General features: G+C 40.2%; 2 protein-coding genes across 3 annotated transcripts; both read left to right on the forward strand.

Moving 5' to 3' along the window:
* The first annotated feature begins 530 nt into the window (after positions 1–530).
* slc2a11a (solute carrier family 2 member 11a) lies at positions 531–15,971 on the forward strand. Its single transcript, XM_033626464.2, has 12 exons — positions 531–610; positions 1,942–2,040; positions 3,922–4,082; positions 5,488–5,612; positions 5,698–5,827; positions 5,927–6,075; positions 7,924–8,111; positions 8,713–8,823; positions 11,055–11,156; positions 11,847–11,922; positions 12,789–12,916; positions 13,717–15,971. The coding sequence occupies exons 1-12, from the start codon at positions 587–589 to the stop codon at positions 13,924–13,926; spliced, it is 1,503 nt and encodes a 500-aa protein (XP_033482355.1). The 5' UTR covers positions 531–586; the 3' UTR covers positions 13,927–15,971.
* Positions 15,972–16,600: 629 nt separating this feature from the next.
* On the forward strand, positions 16,601–23,143 carry LOC117256786 (solute carrier family 2, facilitated glucose transporter member 11-like). Of its 2 annotated transcripts, XM_033626465.2 has the most exons (12): positions 16,601–16,827; positions 17,281–17,379; positions 18,244–18,404; positions 19,852–19,976; positions 20,067–20,196; positions 20,461–20,609; positions 21,204–21,391; positions 21,495–21,605; positions 21,881–21,982; positions 22,298–22,373; positions 22,455–22,582; positions 22,685–23,143. In XM_033626465.2, exons 1-12 carry the CDS (start codon positions 16,807–16,809, stop codon positions 22,877–22,879), a joined length of 1,485 nt encoding a protein of 494 aa, XP_033482356.2. In that variant the 5' UTR covers positions 16,601–16,806; the 3' UTR covers positions 22,880–23,143. The 2 variants fall into 2 exon arrangements, with proteins under 2 accessions (XP_033482356.2, XP_078024785.1); XM_078168659.1 differs by lacking the exons at positions 19,852–19,976; positions 20,067–20,196.
* Positions 23,144–23,354: the final 211 nt, after the last annotated feature.

Below are 23,354 nucleotides of genomic sequence, written 5' to 3' on the forward strand. Positions count from 1 at the left end.
CGTTCATGATGGAAAATAATGGTAATCAACTTGACAAGTTTATGTTGATGTTGGTCTTTTTTCCCACCCATATCACCTGTAGTGTCTCCCCCTTAAGGATGAAAAACATATTGTCTAAACTGCACGTGTAGTGTGCAGTTGATTTATATCTCACATGTTGACAGTTATCTTTTCCTGCATCTGTTTATATTAAGTAAAGCCCCACGTGTCTGCATCCACCTCCTTTCACTTGAACGTATGGTGGGTAAAACCTCACTCACCCTACTGCGCATGCGTCTTTCTTCATAATCTACTCATCTAAAACTCAGTGACAGTAATTAATAATAATAATTTCCCTCCACAGATCAGTTTCGGTGTCTGAAAAGTGCTGGTCGGACACCAGCTCAGTGTTGGGCCACATGAGCGTCCACCTGCTGTTTGCACAACTGCAGCCAATCACAAGAGGCCGCCACACGCACGCTCTGAGTATGAGCGCGTGCTCGAGGAGGTGGTGTGAAGGATCGTTATTGAGGAGGTGGGGCGGGCTGAGCTCACTTCATCAGGTCACCTCTGTCTGCAGCCTCTTCACTACCTCCTTCGGTTAATCATGTCTCCTGCCGCTACACCGAAGGTAAATTAGCACTTTTAGGTTTCAGTAGTGGATCTGTCAGAGTTTAATCCCCTCTGAGTTTGATCTGAGGAGTCGGGAGTGTTATGCAATACTTCAAGAAAAGCTGAGTTACTTAGTGTAGTTTATGTGAGGTGCAGCGCTATCTGAGGACGATTATATTTTAATGTGACTTTATTTTACACATGACCTTGCATTGGTAGTCTGAAAATAAGTAGCAACAAAACAGCTATCGTCGTCAGGTGGAATGTAACTAAGTATTTGTACTCAAGTACTGTGCTTAAATGCAGTTTTGAAGTTCTCCTATGCTACTGTATACTTCTGCTTCACTACAGTTCAAAGGGAAATATTGTACTTAATATTATTATAGGTTAAACTACCAAGCTGTATATAAAATAGAGCACCAACTAATGATTATTTTCATTGTTGATTATTTTCTCAATTGATAAATTAGCTGTTTGGTCTATAGAATCTGAGATTTATTTATTTATTTTTTTAATGTTGAACAGTGTTTCTAAAAGCCCAGGATGATTGAAATTGAAATTTCTTGTTTTGTTCACAACCCAAAAGTAATCAGTTTACCGTAACGAAAACAACAGAAAATATTCACATTTAAGAAGCTTGAATCAGAGACTGTTGACTGTGTTTTTCTTAAACAAATTATTCAGACCAATTAATTATCAGATAGCTGGCCAAATTAATTTAGTTTAGTTTAGTTCAGTCATTTATAAAACTGAAATACACTGGTAGATAGACAATAAATAAACATAAACAAACAAGTTAATGCTTTTTTTAGCATCATAAACAAAAAAACTAGCTGACAACAAATCAATTTATCATTGTAGCTGTACTGTAAAGTAATGAAAATTAGCTCCACCTTTACCTGCTCTAACATTAAAGTACACGACTATCAAGTAATGCAACGTATATTATTCTGCATAATGAGTAGTTTTACTTTTTATACTTCAAATATATATTGATGCTAAAACAGTTGTACTTTTACTTGAGCCTGATTTTGAAAACTGGACTTTTACCTTTAATGGAGTATTTTTACACTGTAGTATCTGAGTATTTGCTCCACCACTGATGACCCTGCAGAAAACGTGAATGAATGTGCAGACTAAACTCAGAGAAGAAATATTAGGTAATCATTGTCATATATTGCAAGTGTAATTCTGATACTGTATCTCCAGCTGCATGTTGTGCAGTTGTTTAAAACAGATCACAGATTTACAATGAAATTGATCAAAAAGAGGAGATGCTGTGATTTTAGCAAACAATAGGCTGCTTGATACGATAAATGTTTATAATCTACTGAACATCTGTATCAACAGAGCAGTGTCCTGACATTGGTGCTAATGGTTGCCTCCGCTTCCATTGGAGGAACTCTACAGTATGGCTACAACCTCGCCATCATGAACGCTCCAACTATTGTAAGTTTTTGACTCTAACTGCCAAATTGTGTGCATGTGTGTGTGTTTAAGCAGCGGCAGACTTAACAGTGTTTCCAAGCTGTTAAAATATAGGTACATATACCTTATTTACTCACTTGCAGTGTTTAGCAAATATTATTGTCATCAAATGTTGACTGTCTCCTTTGTTTGGCCTTGTTGTCTGTTTTAGCTTCATGTCTGTTTCTGTGTAAGTACAATGAGAGCACCAAAAACTGAAGTCATGTTCCTTGCATGTGTTCACATGAAGCTGATTCTGATAAGGCACTGCGGGACGAGTGTTCAAAAAGAGTTAAGTTACGTCTACCAGTGTGAACAAACATGAACACTGTGGTAGGGTGACACTGATGATATTTATGTGTAAGTGTAGTTTGTGTGTGTGTTCCCTGTTGGAGCTTCACACTTTCCCTGGGAACCAGACGAATCTGTGAGCTCATGTTTTATTTGCTCTGGCAGGTGTGTGGTTCCCCACTGCGTTGGACAGATTCCCAGCAGCCTTATCACAACCGTTTAAATGGTATGGTTCATGTTTTAGACGAAGAACGTAGAGCTGGGCTGTAAAGCCAATTTCACATGGTGACTAAACCTTGTCAATGCAACTTCCAGGTCTGTCATGTGATACCACTGAGCCCAAAAGACGTTTCACCATAGACTTACGTTGTAAAAGAGATGTCTGTAAATCAGCAGATACTTTTTTAGATACATCAGTTTCCCAGTATGAACACTTAAATAGACCTTATTTCAATTATTATTTCCTAAAAGTTGTATATCCGCAAAATCCAGATTTATTATGATCTGTCGTTAGTGTGAGCGAGCTCAAGACCGATTGGTTGGAAAGTAGGACACACTAGTGCTAGTGTTCCATGGACCCATGGATGCAGAAGATCCAGGCAATTTTATACTTGGAAGTCTATCTGTTTTTTTGGCTTTAAGCGCCACTTAGCGACTTTCATGCGAATGAATAGGGCCCCTTCTTTAATGCTGTTTCCATAGGCATTTTCAGAAACAACCAAGATGGCTGCAGCTGATGTGGAACTTCCTGTTGAAGCCAATATCATGTCAGTATTAAGGACGGTATTATTTCCAAGAAAAACAGTCAATGTTATTTAAAACTTTTTCTTGAGATTAACGATATATTTGCCGGTTTTCCGACAGGATTGTGCAAAAGTTTAATATACTAACCATAAATGTAAATTTTTGGAAGGAGGGGAGCAGGAGACAGGTGCCACAGCGGTCCAGTGGTTAGCATTGTCGCCTCACAGCAAGAGAGTTCCTGGTTTGAATCCAGGGTGGGGGAGCCCTTCTGTGCAGAGTTTGCAGATCTCCTCGTGTCAGTGTGGGTTTTCCCAGGTACTCCAGTTTCCTCCCACAGTCCAAAGACATGCAGGTTAATTGGTGACTTTAAATTGGCCGTAGGTGTGAATGTGAGCACGAATGGATGTCTGTCTCTATGTGTCAGCCCTGTGATAGTCTAACGGCCCGTCCAGAGTGTCCCCCGCCTCTCACCCAATGTCACGTCCCTCTCAATAGTTAGGACATGTGCATTTGTCATTTGTGCAGACCAGCATCACTATTATTTCACATTTGGGTCACAGTGAAAATAAAAAACAAGAATCAGGATACTTGTGTCTGTGATTAGTCATTCCTATTTTAATACATCTAATTCTACTGTGATGTAAAAACTAATTCTAGTTTGACTTTTTAATGCTGCAAGATTTAAGTCAAGCTTCTCCCCACCAAAATGTAAACAGACAGATAACCTGAGGTAATGAGTGTTAGCGTTAACTGCTGCTCTGTGTATTCGTGTGTGTTTGGTTAACTCAGTGAGACTTTAATGGTTGACTCTCTTGTCTTTTCTGACAGTTCATTCAAACATTTGTCAATGAAACCTTCCTGGAGCGCTGGGACATCCAGCTGGAGGACTACCAGGTGACTCTAGTCTGGACAATCATTGTCGCCATCTTCTCGTTGGGGGGCTTTGCGGGGGCTCTTATCGCAGGACCTATGACCATACGCTACGGGAGGTAATATAAGACGCTGCATCGTTCAGCTCTATGACAGTTTGTGGATGCCACATGCAGAAAGTGAATGATCAAGCTGTTGATTTAGTACATGCACATGAATGAACGAATGAAGAGATTGATAATTTACATTCCTCTATCACTTGTGTGCGTGAATATGACCTGGGATTGAGTTATGATCCTCAGAGAAACACATAGGCTAAACATCAATCATGCTTGCACACTCCGTCTATCACTGTAATTCACTCTTAAGAATTAGGTTGGTGTTGGTCAGGTCACAGGTCACAATAAATATATATTTAATTTAAAAACTAGAAGTAACACCTTATGGTCGTCTGTGAAAACATGGAGGCATCACGCACGTCAATTCAATATCTGACCAAGTGTCTCCTCCTCTGTTTCGGAGATATGATGTTGAGTAACAGCCAGAAAAGTGTTTTATGCGTATGTTTTGTGAGATCACACTGACCTCGACCTTTGACCTTTGACCACCAAATTCTAATCAGTTCATCACTACGTTTGTGCCAAATCTGAGAAGAATCCCTCAAGGCCTTCTTGAGATATCGTGTATACAAGAATGAGACTGCAAGATCACAGTGACCTTTGACCTTCAATATCTACTCAGTCAGTCATTAATTCCGAGTGAAAGTTTGTGTCAAATTTGAAGAAATTCCCTCAGGTTGTTCTGGAGATATCGCGTACACAATAATACACCGGACGGGGTCACAGTGACCTTGACATTTGACCACCAGAATCGAATCATTTCATTTTTTAGTCAGGTAGACGTTTGTGCCAAATATGAAGGAATTCCCTCAAGGCGTTCTTGAGATATCGCATTCACAAGAATGGGGTGGACAGACGTAAAGATTGACGTACAGACAACCCAAAAACATAATGCCTGCTGCTGGCTTTTGCCAATGTAGAGGCATGAAAAAAGCTAAATGATTTCCTGGGCACTGTAGTTTTTAGCAAATGTTATTCAAACAAGCGTAAATAATGCATTTACTGGGCACTATTTACAGAGGCGGATGGATACTCATTTATTCTGTAGTGGTTTTTACGGCAGTAGGACAGTGTATGCGGGATTGACTTAAAATAAACTACAGTGCCTGTGTTTACTGTAATGAAGGAGCATGTTACTCAGTGTAACACTGTGTGCAGCTGATGTTTTTAATGGGCTCCTCTAGGACACAGAAGAATAAGATGTATCAGGCTTTAACTCCACAGATAAAACTAGTAGGATTGATTCATTGCTGTTTTGGGGTTATGTTTGTGATTTTTATACAATTACTCTACCAACATGGTATCTCTGCAATATAGCCAATGGAAGAATGAATGAGTGACTAAAACTCTCGTTGACCATAAGTTGTTTGCAGTCTGTTAATGTTGTCCTCTTTTCCTTCTCAAGGAAGAAATGCCTGTTGCTGAACAACATCTTCCTGATGTCTGGAGCACTCTTAGCTGTGACAAGCAGAGCCGCCAAGTCTTTTGAGATGATCATTATCTCACGTGTCCTCGTTGGAATAAATGCCGGTATGTCATTTGTGTCACTAAGTGATCATGTTTGTGTTCAAATACCTGTTAAAAAACTTGATGAAGGCTGCTGTGTGTTTTGCAGGGATCAGCATGAATGTGCAGCCCATGTATTTTGGAGAAAGTGCCCCAAAGCACTTAAGAGGGGCTGTGTCACTGTCATCAGCCGTGTTCACAGCATTTGGTGTTGTGTTGGGGCAGGTGGTCGGACTCAGGTATGGACACGGTTACACAAGTTTTTGTCAAAATAGGATAATCCTTTACTGCAAGGTCCACAGTAACACACAGTAACACTGTGGATTATTTATTCATAGAGAGATTCTGGGCAGTGAGCCATGTTGGCAGTATCTACTTGCCAGTAATGCCATTCCTGGCTTCATCCAGCTCCTGACCCTGCCGTGGTTCCCAGAGAGCCCCAGATACCTGCTCATCGACAGAGGAGACAAGGAGGCCTGCATTAACGGTGGGTACTGTGATATGTCAGCCAGTAGTGGAAGGTTAATGAGTATATTTTATACAAATACTGTACTTGATGTACAGATTTAATGTACTTGAGTGTCTCTATTTTATGCTACTTTTTACTTCTACTTAAGTACATTTGGGAGAAATATTTTTTTACTCTACTAGATTTATCTGACGATTGCAACATTTTACATTATATCACCATACTTTATGTATAATATATTACATGACAAATTACAGTGCCTATTTGGGGCCCTTGCTCACCTTTCAAATGTCTATAAGCAGTTTCACAAAAGAGATATTTCCTTTCTAAACTTCTCAGATGATTTATTTACAGTTATTCTTTTACAATTGCAAATGTTTAACAATATTTACCTGTATGTTACTGACTTAACTCAGCAACGGGGGGCATGGTGGTGGAGTAGTTAGCATTGTCGCCTTCCTGGTTCAAACCCAGGGTGGGGGAGCCCCCCTGTATGGAGTTTGCATGTTCTCCCCGTGTCAGCGTGGGTTTTCTCCAGGTACTCCAGCTTCCTCCCACAGTCCAAAGACATGCAGGTTAATTGGTGACTCTAAATTGGCCATAGGTGTGAACGTGAGTGTGAATGGTTGTCTGTCTCTATGCGTCAGCCCTGTGATAGTCTGGTGACCTGTCCAGGGTGTACCCTGCCTCTGGCTCAGCCTCAGACAGGCTCCAGCATAACCATGACCCCCAACAGGATAAGCAGTCACGGAACATGAATGAATGAATGAACACAGAAACACACCTACATCACACAATTAGCCAAATAGCTAATATAACATTTTTTTTCTCATTTCCTGTCCCTTTAATCATCTCACAACTCTCCAGATTTATCTTGTGATCTTTTTGAGGGGGCTCAACCCATTGGTTTGTAGCTACATAACTAAACTACTTAACTGTGTATAAAGTATTTAAATTAGATCCACCAGCTACAACATTAAAATGTTATGTACACATTATTGCATCACCAGTGACAATTGAATAATGTCACATATGATAACACATAGGTCACGGAGGCCATTTTACTGCACCATTAGCACCATTACTGTTGATACTTTGAGTGCATTTTGCAGCTAATACTTCTGGAGCCAGTTGAACAAAGCACCTTAAGTTTGCTCTCTAAGTATGACACTTAAGGCTTACATGAAATACCTCGCTAACAACAGACTGGAAAGATCCCATCGCACAAAACAGCAGAGCAATCATTCATTACAAAGGGGCTTGAGGAAGGAAGTCACAATCATAAGCTGACTTCTGCTGAAATTTAAAGTGTCCATTGGGTTCTCTCTGTCGTGGAGCACTCATATCAGGATGCTTTAATTTTTCTCATTTATCTCCATAAACTCATCCATGTTGCAGTTAAGATGGAGTCAGAGGTACCTTATGTTTTTGTCCTTAATTTGGTTACTAAGGTTCTTTGTGCAACGGTTTAACAAACTTTAAGCAATTCCTTAAGTATATGACTAAGGTCAAGTGAAAAACTTAAATCCCTAAGTAAACATTTTAAGGAAACCTTAAGGAGAAGACTTGAGGATATTTTTTGTACCTTTTTTTTTTTCTTTTCTTTTTTTTTTTCAAGGAAACCTTAACTTGGACTTTAAGGAAAATCTTAACTTACGTTTGAATGCAGAACTTTTTCTTGTGATGTAGAATTTTGTCATTTTTGTATTTGTTCTTTTACTTAAGCTAAGGGTCTGAGTCCGTCACTGCTGTCAACTCAGCACATGAAATCATATCATACATGTTTTATATATATGAGATGAAGCAGAGAATAACAAAACCAACAAATCTCAGTTCATTTAAGTTGTGTGTTTTTTCCTTGGTCAGCTTTGAGACGGCTGGCAGGGTGTGAAGCCCTGAGCAGTGAGCTCGAAGAGATCCAGCAGGAACAGGCTGAAACCAAAGGCATGAGGCCTCGGCAACCCTGGGAGCTTTTTACTGATCGCTCAGTGCGCTGGCAGCTTATCTCCGTCATGATCATCAGCAGTGCCATGCAGCTCTGTGGCAACGACTCGGTAAGAGGCATGATAGTGCGTTGTGTGTCTCTGAAAGTGTAGTTTGGTGTCTCCACAGAAAATATTGTATAGCCCATGGGGATCAGTGTTACTGACACCGAGCTACAGTAACAGTATCACATGTTCTTTTGGCCTCTGCCATGTCAGAAGGTTGATTAGAAATTTGAGATGATCCATCAGCGGTTTGAGTCGTGTCTGGGTTTCTTTACGTTCCTGCAGGTTGTATTAATAATGCATACTGGTGGTGGAGCTTCATCCCTCGCTGTAAGGTGCACTGAATAATGTGTGACGACAGCTCACAGCTTTGAATGTGCTTTATGTACTGAAAGGCTTTGTTGTCTCTTTGTCATTTCTATATGAGTTAATAACACATCTAAACTGATATTTTCAGAGCTGCAACAAGTTTCCTTCTCATCAGAAAATGCTGACTAAACTTTCAAGGCTTTCAACCACGTGCTTGGCAGTTTAAGGGAGGGCAGCAGGGTATTAACATAGTTTCTCTTTGTACCAAACACTGGCTAAATCCACTTATTAATAGTTGAAGCTCTCGTAATGATACTGGACAGCACTCTGAAGTTTTCCCATGCTCTATTTCTTTCAGATTTACTTCTATGCATCATATGTATTCAAAGAGGCCGGAATATCTGCTGATAAAATCCAGTATATCACAATTGGCACTGGCACATGTGAATTCACAGCCTGTATAATGTGTGTAAGTATACATCAGTAAAGCTCATGTTATGTAAGCGGCTAGAGGCAAAGACAGACTGTTGTTTGAATTCCTCTTAAAGCTTTAACACAGACTGAAGGACGAAGAACAGCCGCTTGTACTGTGCATACAGCAGGTTGTACATTTTATTTCACAGTGTTCAGAACACTCAGACGTATGATGTTCCAGCTCAGTCTCATGAAAATATGTGAAATGACGCAAACTCTCAATAACACATTGCGTAGCGGTGGGCGCAGAATGTTTTAATATTACGTGCTGGCAACATGAAAACAATGTTAACGCAAATCCAATGAGGATATTTTGTCATGGTGGACTCACTTTATTCGTGAGTCCACCATGAGGCGAGAAGCGAGAGGGTCCACATAGGGCAGGTAGTTACATGACTTCACGGACTCTACGTAACTACGCCAACATGTCCTGTGCGTAGGAATTTTAAATGAGCCTGATTCAGTTCCAGTGAGAGGCTAAGTTTGCGTGATAACTTTGGGGCTAACTCACTTGACCTTAATCAGCAGAAAGTAAGCAAGACACAGGAACTTGTTTTGGGTCTTGAGATGCTGAAGCATTTATTCACTGACAAATAGTCTGAACTGTTCATACACACATCACAGCACCGCTTCATGTAAATACATATAACGTCATACTCTCCCTCTCTTCCTCTCTGTCTCTCAGCCGGACACTCGCTACACACACAATCGGCACCAAAATCTGCATTGTGATTCGGTCTGGTAGGTACCAGATGTGTAGGAAGCCAACCCTAGTGAACATTGTGAAACTGTCACAGTTTGGTGAAGTTTAGGGAAAGAAAAACACTGGGTTGGGTTTAGAGAAGAAATATAGAAAAATAGGCTACTTGGTTTAATTTTGGAATATATTTGGTTTAAGGTGGACTGTTAAGTTAGAACAGCTACTCTTATTGTTGTGACAATCTCAGCCGCTCCTAAACAGATAACAGAGAAATGTCTGGCTGCCGAGTCTCTTCTGAGACACTTACACTTACCCCAACCTTTACTTTATTTTGCTGTTAGCACTGTAACTGTTATTTTGTGTTAAATTATTGTAGATGGTTACGCCTTTGTTCATTATCTAAATGTGTTATGGGAATTTGTTTGTAGTGTTGTGTATTTATTTATATTTATATATTAAGGTATACTTTAAACTGTTAAGAGTTTATTTATTGTTAAATTTCAAGTTCAGATTTGCCTTTGCAAGTAAAAAAAGACATTTTTTAATGTTGCTGATCGTCATTTTGTGTATTTTGTAAAAATACAAGTATACAGTATAAAGATGCTTCAGGTGCTGGTAACATTCTAAAAGTATCATTTAGCACCAGATTAAAAAACCAAACCCAAACGATACCCAACCCTGACATTTAAAACGTTTATAAAGTGTTTGAAAATGTGGCTGTTCATAATAGACTTTGCATTGGCGTGGTTTTCATGTGGCAGCACGTTTTTTCATGCCCAATACCACATAATTCGTTGTTATGTGGTCGTGTCCATTTCACGTATTTCCATGAGAATATGTTGGATGTTATGCTAACACGATACAAACACTTTACAATAAGATATAGATATTTCTGAGTAGCTACCAAGAAATGAGAGAAGAAAGGATCTGGAGCACACTGATGTTTAGAGAATAGAAACATGTACTTCCTGGTTGTCTTTGAGTAGACTTTATTTTGTCTCTGGAGAATGTTATGTCATGTTAAAGATATAGTTTTCCAATTTGGGAAATGCACTTTCTTGTTAGGAGTCCGTAGAGATGATTGACACCACTCTCTGTAGCCTGTATTAGCTTAGCTAAACACAAAGACTGGAAACAGAGGAGAAACAGTTAGCCTGACTCTGTCCAAAAGTGACACTGTCCACCTACTAACACCTATAAAACTCACTCACTAACAGGTTATATATTGTTTGTTTAATCTGCACAAGATCTCTGTTGGTTGCCTGGCAACCAGGACTGCAAGTTACTGCACCTGGAAAAAATATCATCTGGTACAAAACTCCCTCAGTTTTTGGTAGGTGGATTTGTTATTGTTACTGTTTCCCCTCTGTTTCCAGTCTGTATGCTAAGCTAACTAGCTGCTGGCACTGGCTACATGTTAACGGCACAGATTTGAGACTGGAGTTGATCTTCTCTCTCATCTTCTCTCTCTGTGCATGAAAGCAAATAGAATATTATATATTCACAGCATATTTTGATGTTTTCAGAACCTGCTGATAGAGCGCAAAGGTCGGAGGTTCATGCTGATGGGAGGATACATCCTCATGACCATCTGGGCCGTTGTCTTCACAATTGCTCTGTCCTTTGAGGTATTATAAATCAAAGTATCCTCATGCAACAGTTCATATGATATCTTATGAAAAGTCACACACACGGTTCGAGAGGTTTCAAGTTCCAGGTTTCCAGTTTCAAGTTTTGGAAAAGAATCATGGCTGTGCATCACGTAATTTAAAATAACTCAAATTTAACTTTTGGTTTCACAAGGAACATGAACCGCAGCCTCCTGGGTCAAACTCCTGTTTTTGTCTGATCTGTCCACCACACTGAATTTCCTCGCTACACTGATTTTGATCCCTCTTTATCATGGATGAGAACTGGATACTGCGCTGGAGGCAGGCCCCCATTCATTCCTATGAAGCCCAAAAATGTCGACTTCCTGGGTGTAAAACTAAAGTAAAGCTTCAAAGTCCTCCTTTGCTCTCCTTATTTGACGGAGGACAGCCCGCAGCACATAGGTCACATGATCACCGCCTCATTATAAGAATTACATTTACATAGGTATAAGTACGAACAGTGAGTGAGAACAGCCTGTATAAATCATTTAATTGATCCACTTAATTACCAACATTTTTAACTTTAACAGTGATAAGTCATGCATGTATCTTCAGTTTTCAAGATAACAGTGACGGTCAATTCTATATCTGTGATTTTTGTGTGATCTGCTTTCTTTTTTTTTTGCTCAGTGTGTATATTGTACTCTCTTCTCCACATGCAAACAGCAACATGTATCATGGATGCCGTACCTGAGCATGGCCTGCATCTTCACCTACATTCTCAGCTTTGGCATGGGACCAGGTCAGTGTCTGTATACTTTCTATATTATGATTTTTAAAATGAAAATTTTGTCTCATGACACATTATTGAAATGGACATAAACACAGCCTTCAAGATGGACCAGTTACAGTTGAGAAACAGTAGCCTAACAACAAGACAAGCTGGCTTTCCAGCCGTGTCATTGTCCCTAAATCAATCAAGATTTTCACAAACAAATGATAAGCCATGTGTACTGTCGGTCGCAGCCTGAAATAAGGTGTTGAAAATCGAGTGTGATGCAATCGGTGATGTGATACAAAGACGGCTATCACTAACTTCAGGGGCCAGTGTACTTCTTACAGCTTGTGTGTTACAGTTGCCATCCTGTGGTGTTCAGAGGATGAGGCACTGAAAGACTACACCTGAGACTGCTGATTAACTAAAACAGCCTACTTTAGATTCATTAACTGTGTCTGTGTCACGTGGGATTTGCCACTGCCCCACCCCTTTAGGAGGCTAGCGGCCGCCCTGACTCCATTCATTCCAAGGGTACAGATACAGGCTCATACCAGCTAGTACATTGATTTAAATTGGTCAACACACAGCTTCACCTGAACTACTAGGTAGGTGTCATATAATAAGGAAACTGGAAAAGTTATAAAAGTTTTAGATTTTTCTTGTCATTTATCAGGTTTTAATGGACACCCTGCAGCCAATCAGAATCAAGTATTCACCAAAAAGCTTTAATGTTAATCAATCTTTCATGAATGTGTCATAAAGCAATAGATTACTTATTATGTGTTACCAAATCCCAAAAACCGTGTATGGGTCAGGCTATTATATTGATATGAATATTTCTAAGGATGTGATGATTAACTCTGATCAATATGTTTGTTTTGTTTCCCCAGCTGGAGTGACTGGTGTTCTGCCCACAGAGATCTTTAACCAGACTGCTCGGCCAGCAGCCTACATGATCGCTGGCTCCATGATGTGGCTCAACCTTTTCATCACGGGAATGATCTTTCCATTTCTAGTGGTCAGTCTGTCACTATACGTCCATCCATGTCCATGTCCTGCAGTAATCATGCATACATTTAAAACTATCAAAACCAAAGTGTACATACACCTACAACATTTTTTTGTAAGACTAAAGAAAGGCAATATTTACAGTAAAAGTTTCAGTTAGTTACATACCTTTGACCACCAAATTCTGATCAGTTTATTCTTCAGTCCAAGTGGACGTTTGTATCAGAATGTGAAGAAATTCCCTTTAGGTGTTCTTGAGATATTTTGTTCACGAGAATGAGATGAATTCAAGTTCACGTTGACTTTGACCTTTGACTGCCGAAATCTGATCAGTTTATTGTTGAGTCCAAATGAGAGATCGCTGATGCAGAGGCATAAGAAGTTTTGTATTTTGTCCATTGTTATTAAGGTTAGGTTTTTCCATTTAATTAGTAGACTACTTGTTACCAAGCATGTTAAAATGCAAAACAGAAGACTTGTTTGAAATGCGAAAAGAAGGAAAAGACACCCTACAGCACCTCCCAGAGTTCAGACTCTGAAACTGAGGAAAAAGGGGCTTTCTATCAGGATGCTTGTGTCTGTGTCTCTGGTCCTATTGATCCCTCTAAGATATGTGAGGTTAAGGCTTTAGTTAATTCATTTCTAATAATATAAATCCTTTTGTAATCCTGCACATGTATACATATACAAGAATACACAGACACAAACAGACATGCTTTAAGTTAAGATTAAAGCACACACACATTTCAGTTGTCATTTACATCATGTCTTACATCTGTCTGATAGCTGTCCTTTGCCTTTCTTCGACAGAGCGGGTTGAGTGAGTACTGCTTTGTGCCTTTCGCAGCGATCTGCCTGTTTTCTGCGCTGTACATCGGCCTGTTTCTGCCTGAGACCAAGGGGAAATCTCTGTCGGCCATCACAAGTGAATTCCACAAGCTCAACTTCAAAGGCCAGGACGAAAAGCAAACTAAAGCTCAGTATCAGCTGGGTGAAGTGTGTCATTCCACAGCCTTGTAGACAGACTTTTTATCCTGAAACGCACACGGTCATATCCGCTGTACGCCTCACTCTGACCTGATCTGCTTGAGCTGGAAGACGGCCTGTACGTGGCAGTGTCACTTTAACAGCACTGGAAGAAACTTGGATCTATTTTTACTCCTTTATCTTGAGTTTGTTTTACCTTTTACATCTTCACTTAAGTTTTGCTATGTGATAATCATGAGACAAAACTAATTAAGTCTGCTGTATACTGGCAGTGGATGAGTCAGCTGCTACCTCTGAAAACACATAAAGATGTATCTAGGTATAAAAAACCCACTTCAGCCTAGCAAATGAACAGTAATACATTTTATTAAGATTTTATAATTTTATCTCTATTTCTTAGAATAAAGTTGTCATCGATGTTACCAGCGTTTTTAACAACATGTCCTTGCTGTATCCTCTCATTTGGGAGGTGAAAGGTCAGAGGAAGCTGCACAGCAGGCCTCCCAATTAAATGACCAACAGAGTACTGAGGTCTTTGCTGTGTGGCAGATGATGGACCAAATCAAAGAGAATGTATTAAAGCTGGGGTAGGTAGAAATCTGTAAAAAGCAAAAAAAAAAAAAAAAACTCTTTCCCGTCTCTGTCATAAGCCCCTCTCACCAGACGACCAAGGACAGATGCATAGGCTTCACACAGTGACCCAGAGTTTCCCATGCATTGATTTATTTAAGCTTAATTTATTGTAGAGCTGCGTTCAGCACATTCGCCCAGCCCTTCCTCACTCTGTTGTTTTTCTTTGCTACTCAGACCACAGAGAGACAAGAATCAGCTAACTAGCCACCCCAACGTCCCTTTGCCTCATTCTCTGCCCCTGTTGACTGCTTCCCCTGGAGGAGAGCCGGGTGATGGACTAGCGCAAATCCCCAGTGCTGTTTGTCAAAGCAGGGTGGCACAGAGTCGGGGCTGTCTGGTTCCCTGGGACTGGGGGTTATGCTGACTAAAAATTGAGTTGCTGCGGCTGCTCGATGGGGGTCTGTCTCCAGAGCTGCTGCCTGCTCTCCTCCCGACAAGGTGGTCTGTAGCAGCGGGGAGTGAGGTTGGAGGACACACTGTGATTCAAGGCTCTAGCTAATGTAACTAAATAAATGTGAACATAAAGCTGCAGCCATGAGCCTCAGGCTGCTTTCAGACCTAGAGTTTGCTTGGTTTCATCCGAATCAGGGACTAATGTTGTTACAGAATTGCATAATTGCCTAGAGTTGGTTCGTGTTCTCACGGCAGCATTTACAAGCAGACCAGATCAAATGCCTCGCGCGAGAAAGCTGCTCTTGACTGGTCAGAATTTCCATGTGGGAAAAATCTAGGAAGTTAACAAAACGTTGAAGAAGAGTACAGTTAAGATAAATGTGACACTTTCTAATGTCACAATGGAGGGACAACTATGCAGGTTGGTTTTGGCGCTGGTCATTGTGTACTATATTGCTGTCATTGTTCATTTTAGTCAAACCATACAGTTTGAAAACGAGGCGTGGCTCCAACTAGAAAACAATGTTTTGATGCATTGGATGTGCTGAATGTGCATATTAAGGCAGTACAGGAGGAGGTGCACATTAATAATCCTCCAGGACTGTAACATGCTCATGTTTAACCCAAACAATATGTCACGTGACTGCAGTTGGTTCAGATCGAGGCCTCTTTCTGAAATGACCTGTGATTGGCCTAAGTCTCCCATCACAGCCTAGATTTTCCAAAGTCTGAAAACAGAGCCAAGAGGAAGAGCAGAAGTCTAGTTTTTTCTCAGTCCACTTGAATTATAATATACTCAAAGTTTATTAAGGGATTTCTGCCCCGTGACGCCAAAATTAAACTGCCTACCACATCTTTAAGATAAAAAGTCTTAATTTGCACCTTATTAAATATAAACTGTGTGTGTCAGTGTGCACACCAGTCATTAAAAGAAAAGATACCGTGACGATGAGCATTTTTGCATTAAATGACTGAATCTGCAGTTGTTACATGAGTGGAATATGTGAAGCTGTTTATGTTGAATAGTAATGTCTTTGTTTGAATGATCTAACTCTGAGCCAATAAAAGTATCTTATGTTAACATTGATTTTCATTTGTGATTCTTCAATGTGATCAGCAACAGGTGCCTTTCATACGTAAAACAGAAATAAAATGGTCTGCTTTCCTCTCAGACTGCAAATGTAAAGCACTTTAGACAGTTATGCACATTTGACACAACCATGTTCTTGTGGAGAAGTTTTACAGCCACAAACTAAATTCACAATTGCACAGAGATGTTTGATAAATTGTCTCATTACAAATCAGAGCAAACCAGATAAAGAGGAGTCTTCCTGATTTTCCCAATCACTATGACGACATTGAGCTTATCAAACCTTAAGCAGCTACAGGAAACATCATGTAACTTTTAGTTTGTTTTTTTTAATAACCAGATGAGTTGTACTTCCCTCAATGAGTAAACTGATCTCCACACATAAAACAGTGGAGATGCCTTAATGCGTACATGTACTGCAATCACAGAACTACTAATGATGTACAATGTACGAGCCTCACGTGAGCTCAAATATGCTGCAAATAATCCTCTCATCTCCACACGTGTCGTGTGTTTTTTTTAACGATACCTCCCTCTCTTAATATCTAACTTGGTAGACAGGACACACATGCAGGACTTCCTCTGAACAATCATGGGAATCAACCAGATAGACCAGGTTGGATCTAGCGCAGCGTCTGGTTATAATCATCAAGCAGGTCAAAACATGATGAATCCTGCTCTAACGACATGAATGGGAAGCTAAAGTCTAATAATGAGTAACTGTGTCACTTCATCTTTTATGTAAGCTGCTCATCTCCTGCTCCTGCAGCCAGCATCCAGGGAGCCAGCACGAAAATATGGACAGTTCATCAGGAAAGGTGAGTGAACACTTTCATTACAGCGTGTTTGTGGAAGAAGATTCTCTTTACCTGTGATCCAGAGTATTTCTCAGTACTTGCAAAGCAGTTTGTATTTAGAGAGCACATTTCAGTACAAGTATGGAAGCAAGAAATGGCTGGCACATGCATGCAGTTCTTTACTTAAGTGTCAGTTCTGCAAAATAAAAATGCTTCATCACATATTTTGCTGAAGTTAAAGTAGCTAAGATACTAACAAGATTACTCAAAGTGTCAGAAGTAGAAAAACAGGCCCTGTGATTGTGTATTACACTGTATATCATATTACTAATAAGATTTGACTGTTGTAAGTGTTCAGTCTGGAGCTAATCTCATGAAGCATCATATTTTATAATGTCATGATATGATTTACATGTTCAGTTAAACAAACAATGACGTTACTGTACAATATCTGACTTCCACTTTACATTTCAGCTGCAGTACTGGAGGCTGTATCTGCTGTCGCTGGTGTTGGGAATAGGGGGGGCATTTCAGTATGGGATTCAAGTGTCTGTCATTGCTTCTCCGGCAGTGGTAAGATTTCTGTCAGTAAAATGCAAAGAGTGCATTAAAAGTGAAGGTTTGGTGTGTGAACTGGATCAAAACCCTCTCACTTTACACGGTTTATTTGCCTTCTTCACTCCTCCCTGTGGCGTGTGCACACAGTCAGTGTCAGTGAAGACATCATGTCTTATTTTCTCCCCTTCAGAAGAAGCCACATGCTGTTGCTCTTCCAACAGACCTGAGCAAGAACATTTAACACAGTCAATATTACGCCTTAATATTGTGTCAAATTCCTGTTTTGTTGTAGCCACACAACACCAAAGTTGTGTTTCTTATTAATGTAAATGTAAGGTAGAATTTTCTGTCAGTAAACGTTGAGAGCATGCCATCTTTTACAGCAATTCAAAGTTTAATTATAGTGCTGAGATTCTCACTTGAACCATATATATTGTTTTATAGGGTGACATGTGACACTTATTAGTAGTAGTAGAAGTGGGTAGTATTTTTATTACTTTATGAGTGTGTAATGAAAACCACGAAACAAGAAAAACATCAGTAATAGCAGAAGCTGGCCAAATATATTTTTATTTTTGTTGTTGTTGTTTGTTGTATGTTTTGCTGTGTGTCAAGGCCATAAGTTACAGTTACAGGATAATGATGAACTCTAAAATATAGTGTATCAGTAGCATAAAAAGAGAAGAGTCACAAGATCAGGAAACTGGATGAAAAATACTAAATTAATACATGTGTTTTTCACTGTTGCACATTTTCTAATTAAATTAGAGAGTCTAAATCACCATCGCTCAGTCACAACTTACTGATTTCACAGCTGACATCAATGAGTGTCTGAAGATAACTTTAATATGTCCCTTGACCTCTCCGGCCTTTCTGCAGCACGTTCAGAGTTTTGTGAACGACACCTGGTTGTCTAGGTACGGCGCTCCAGTGGAGGATTCCACCAACCAGCTCATCTGGTCCTTCATCGTGGCTGTGCTGAGTCTTGGAGCCTGGGCCGGGGCCATTCACAGCGGCAGCCTTCCTGTCACTTACGGCCGGTGGGACACAGACACACACACACACACACACACACACACATTGTGGTTATACATTCATAAAAGCCATGTCTTGGGTTAGATATGGTTGTTAATTGATAGTAAACACTCAACAATTACATGCTGACATGACATGTCTTGTTTTCAAACCACTCACCTTCAGTGAACCTTTCGTGCAATGTGCTGACCAGATCCAAGAGACTACTTCCTGCTACAAAATTTGAAAATACAATTATTTAAAGAATTAAAAGCTAATTTTTACTAGCGGCAAACGGCTTAAAACCAGTAACACAAATGTACTCAGCAGAAAAACTGAATATCCAACTCCTTGGAGGGTCTTTTAGTACAAAACACACAAAAGTTTTAGACACTGAACATGACTTTTCTTTAGGGTGACCAAAACATTACTATTTAATTAAATTAACTGAAAAGCTACGTCTCTAATCTGTGAATCTGGGGTCACACCCAGGCCCCCAGGAAAGCCTTGTAGTCAAATTTTCCCAGTGACCACTCGCAGTGTTGCAGCAAAAAAATCCCCTGCAGCCCAAAAAGCATTCTCCCCATAGACCACCACTGCAAAAGAGATGCCTGTAAAACTGATGACTGGACACCTTGAACTGCAAACAAGGTTAATTTATAACTCTGCTTATTATGAATTTTTGATCCATGGAGATTTTGTATTTGTAAAACTTTCCTCAAGCTGAGAGAGTTTTTTTTAAATATCTGTGACATCATCACAATGTGAAGTCTGTGAGCCAAATGGGAACTCTAGGGGAGAAACACTACTGTGCATATTCAGTGGGCTGCAGGCCGTGGAAGAAAAACAGGAAGCTAGAAAACTTTTTTCGGCATATGCACCAGGCAAGCAGTTCTATTGGACTGAATGGGCGTCATCTTACGGTCCTGTATCTAGTCTACATCAATAGTAACACTGTGGTTATGTTACATAGCCAACAGTGTCGCTGTGGTAGGAACTTGTCAACAGATGGCACCACCTTTGCCGGTGGCTTAATCTGTCATCCTTGGAGGGTGCCACTTGGAACAAACATGAGAGTCAGTCTTTTCAGAGACTAATTTTTTTTATATATATACTTTATTAATCCCCCTGAGGGGAAATTAAATTTTTTCACTCTTTTTGTCATTAACACACAGGTCTGAAAGACATACATGCACAAACAGGACCTTTACATGCACAAGGTGGAGAGATGTCAGAGTGAGAGGGCTGCCTTGGTCAGGCGCCCCGAGCTGTTGGGGGGTTCGGTGGTGCCCAGGCAGTGAACTGGCACCTCTCCAGCTACCAGTCCACGCTCCATATTTGGTCTGGACAGGGACTCAAACGGGCGATCCCCAACCCAACCCAGGGCCCTATGGACTGAGCTACTGCTGCCCCAAGACTATGTCTGTTCTTTTAATAGAAGTAGATGTTGCATTTTCTTTGTTTCCTTTGCAGGAAAAAAGCTCTCTTGATCAACAACGTTGTGGCGTTTGTCGCTGCTCTTCTCATGATCTTCAGCCGCATGGCCAAGTCTTTTGAGATGATCTTGCTGGGAAGATTTCTTTATGGATATAACGTTGGTACATGCTGATAAAGTGTAGTATGCACCTTTTCTTTTTGTTTTTGTCAGTGTTCTTTTTCGATCCTCTTCAGCTTGTCTTGCTCCACAGGTCTCGGCTTGAGTGTTCACCTCATGTACCTCGGTGAGAGCTCTCCAAAGAACCTCAGAGGTTTCCTGACTCTCACAAGCTCAATCTTTATTGCATTTGGAAAAATAACGGGTCAGATAATTGGCATCAAGTAAGAACTGTGTGTTGGCACTGTCATATTTCTAACAAAAAAAAAAATCAGGACAAGTTAGACAGAAAAAAAGCAATTTACCCGCTTACTTATTAAGGAGGCCAAGCCAAGTTACGAGTTAAGCATTTACAGTTGTTCTTTCCTGACACCATCAAATACATGTTCCAGACCAGAGTAACATGTAAACATCTTAGTAATTAGTCAGGATGTGCATCACATAATGATGTATAAACCCATCCTAACAGACTCTCTTGTTTTACACAGGGAGATGATGGGTACAGAAGACATGTGGCCGTATCTCTTAGCTACCAGTGGTGTTCCTGCCATCCTGCAGTTTGTGATGCTGCTTTTCTTCCCCGAGGCACCTCGACACCTTTACATTGACAAAGGAGACATTGGAGGCAGCAAAAAAGGTGAGTGGACCAATGGTGCTGCCAGGAGGTAGCCAGGGGGTCAAGAACAATCGCCAAACTCTCATGTGCAATGCCGCTGCCACCTGCACATATGATCAATTAGTTTTGCATCCTGACCCACCCACCAACACAAAATCAGCAGCCCAACCCGAAACCACAAGTCCATCATGTTTAAAGTGATCATTTTGGGACATTTCATACATGTGAAACTAAGATATTATATTTTTAAACTAAGGTTAACCAGGGAACACAAGTTAAATGAATACTTTTTGTTTATTCTCGTCATATTGAGCTGCACATCTCTCTTGTTGTGCCTGTTACTAACACACCTGACAGAAGCAGCACCGCATTGGCTTCACTTTTTTAGCCTCATGGTTGCTGCTTGATAAAAACAAATGGTGGCCTGGATGAGTGTTGGTTCTAATAATGCCTTGTGCATCTAACTCTTCCCACAGTTTTTACCATACATCTCATTCAGTTATGGCTGATTTACTCCCTGTTACTTTAAGCTTTACAGTTTTGGAGCCAGGTTATCAAACCACAGGATTAAACCTCCAGTTTGATCCAGGATGTGTATGTCCATGTGTTTAAAAGCCTTGCAGTGGCTGTGGCAGGAGGACAATGTAAAGCAGGAGCTGGACGACATGCAGCAGGAGAGAGACAGCACCCAGGGAGAGAAGGCCAAGACTGTGAGGGACGTGCTCTGCTCCCGCTGTGTTCGATGGCAGCTACTGACCCTTATGATCCCATGTGCTGGGATTCAGTTCTGTGGCATCAACGCTGTATGCTCATCTCAGCTTTAACTTTAATAATATATATGACATGATCCATTTTTAGCAGCTGCGTTCTGTGTCATGGCCTCTAATATTTCATTCTCTCTCTCAGCTGTATTTTTACGCCTTTGACATCTTCAGTGAATCAGGAGTGCCAGAGGAGCAGATGCATTACTTGGCTATTGGTTTTGGAGCAACAGAGCTCATCACCGTGTCACTGTGTGTAAGTATCTCCTCTGTACAGAAGCTCCGAGAGGCAAGTGAGGAAAAAAAATCTGGTGATCCATTTTCTAAGTCGAATCTGAAGTGTTTTCCCTCCTGTGTTTATGACTTAAGAGCGGGTGAAATAAAGGTTTTGTCAGGATAATCTTTCCTATTTTTATTATCTTTACCTACCTGATTGTAAAGACAGTGACTGACGGGAGAGAGACTCCCGTGCACATGGCATCTTCCCTGTCAGGTGAGGAGACTTTATTCAACCTGTGTGTCGTGTGTCAGTCTTTCCTAATAGATCGTGCTGGCAGAAAGAAGCTGATGGGCTATGGCTATCTACTGATGGGTGTCACAATGATAGTACTTACTGTCACACTGTCCATCAAGGTAAATACAGTTCAACAGTGCACCCTTCTCCCTCCCTGTGTGGTAGAGCAGTGTTTCCCAACCATTTCTTTAAAGGGACAGTTCACACAAAAGTCAAAAACATATTTTTGCTTCTCCCTGTAGTGCTATTTATTAATCTAGATTGATTTGTGTCGGCTCAGCCACCTCCATGTCAAGAACAGTGTCCAGACAACTCATATGCTCTGAATTTCACATACAGCCCCTTTTAGTTTTATATATATATATATATATATATATATATATATATATAATATATAAATTATATATATAATTAATGTTTCTCTTTTTGTGCAGAATCTGACCTCATGGATCCCATATGTGAACATCAGCCTGATCTTTTGCATCATCTGCATTTTTGGACTTGGACCTTGTGAGTTTTCTGTTGCTTGTTCACCTCACACGTAAAACACTTCCCCTTTATTTTTATTAAACATCTTAAATCTTCTCTAAGCTGGAGTGTCCATGGCTCTTCCTGCTGACCTCTTCCTACAAGCCTGGCGTCCTTCTGCTTTTGTGATCAGTGGGTCCATTAACTGGCTCTGCATGTTCCTTGTTGGGATGTTGTTTGGCTACATTGTGGTGAGATATCTGCTGTGTGTCTACCGTACTTTAAATCTCTATCCTTACATTATGTCAACTACTTAATTATTCAACACTCTGTGTTTATGTGTATTCCTGCAGGACGGACTCGGGCAGTTCTGCTTCCTGATCTTTGTGGCCTACTCCATTTCCAGTGCGGCATTTCTGTTATATTTTGTCCCAGAGACCAAAGGAAAGACAATGGTCGAGATTATGGAGGACTTCAACAAACTGAATTACAAGAACAAGGGCATTGACACTGACAGGTCTGACATTGATCTTGGAACTAAATTTTAACATTAAAAATATATACAGTACACATCATTTATCACCTGTGACATTTTTTGCAACTGAAACTGTATTTCAAGACACGATCATGCGATTTATTGTTTCATTCAATGTAATCATAAATGAGTGTTACCTGTTAGAATGACCATCTACCAGATTATTAGGAACACTGAAACCAGATCATATACACACACACAGTGCTGACGGTAAGAATGTGAAGTCTGTAAATATATTAACATGGAAAATAAAACATTTGTAAACTGTGTTGGAAAACTGTCTCTTGTTTCGTACACCGCTCACAAAAAATTAATAATATGGGAACCCTCTTTGGAAAACAAACTCTTTTTTTATTGTTTTTTTTTTTAAATTTTATTTCATCATGAATAACTTATTATAATTGTGATTGTTGTTTGCATTTTCTAGTCTTTAAAATGTCTGACATAATACATAACAATAAGCTGTGTGCTTTCGATATTCTTCTGGA

Source organism: Epinephelus lanceolatus, chromosome 1 (assembly GCF_041903045.1).
Source record: "Epinephelus lanceolatus isolate andai-2023 chromosome 1, ASM4190304v1, whole genome shotgun sequence".
In the NCBI taxonomy this organism is placed as follows: Eukaryota; Metazoa; Chordata; class Actinopteri; order Perciformes; family Serranidae; genus Epinephelus; species Epinephelus lanceolatus.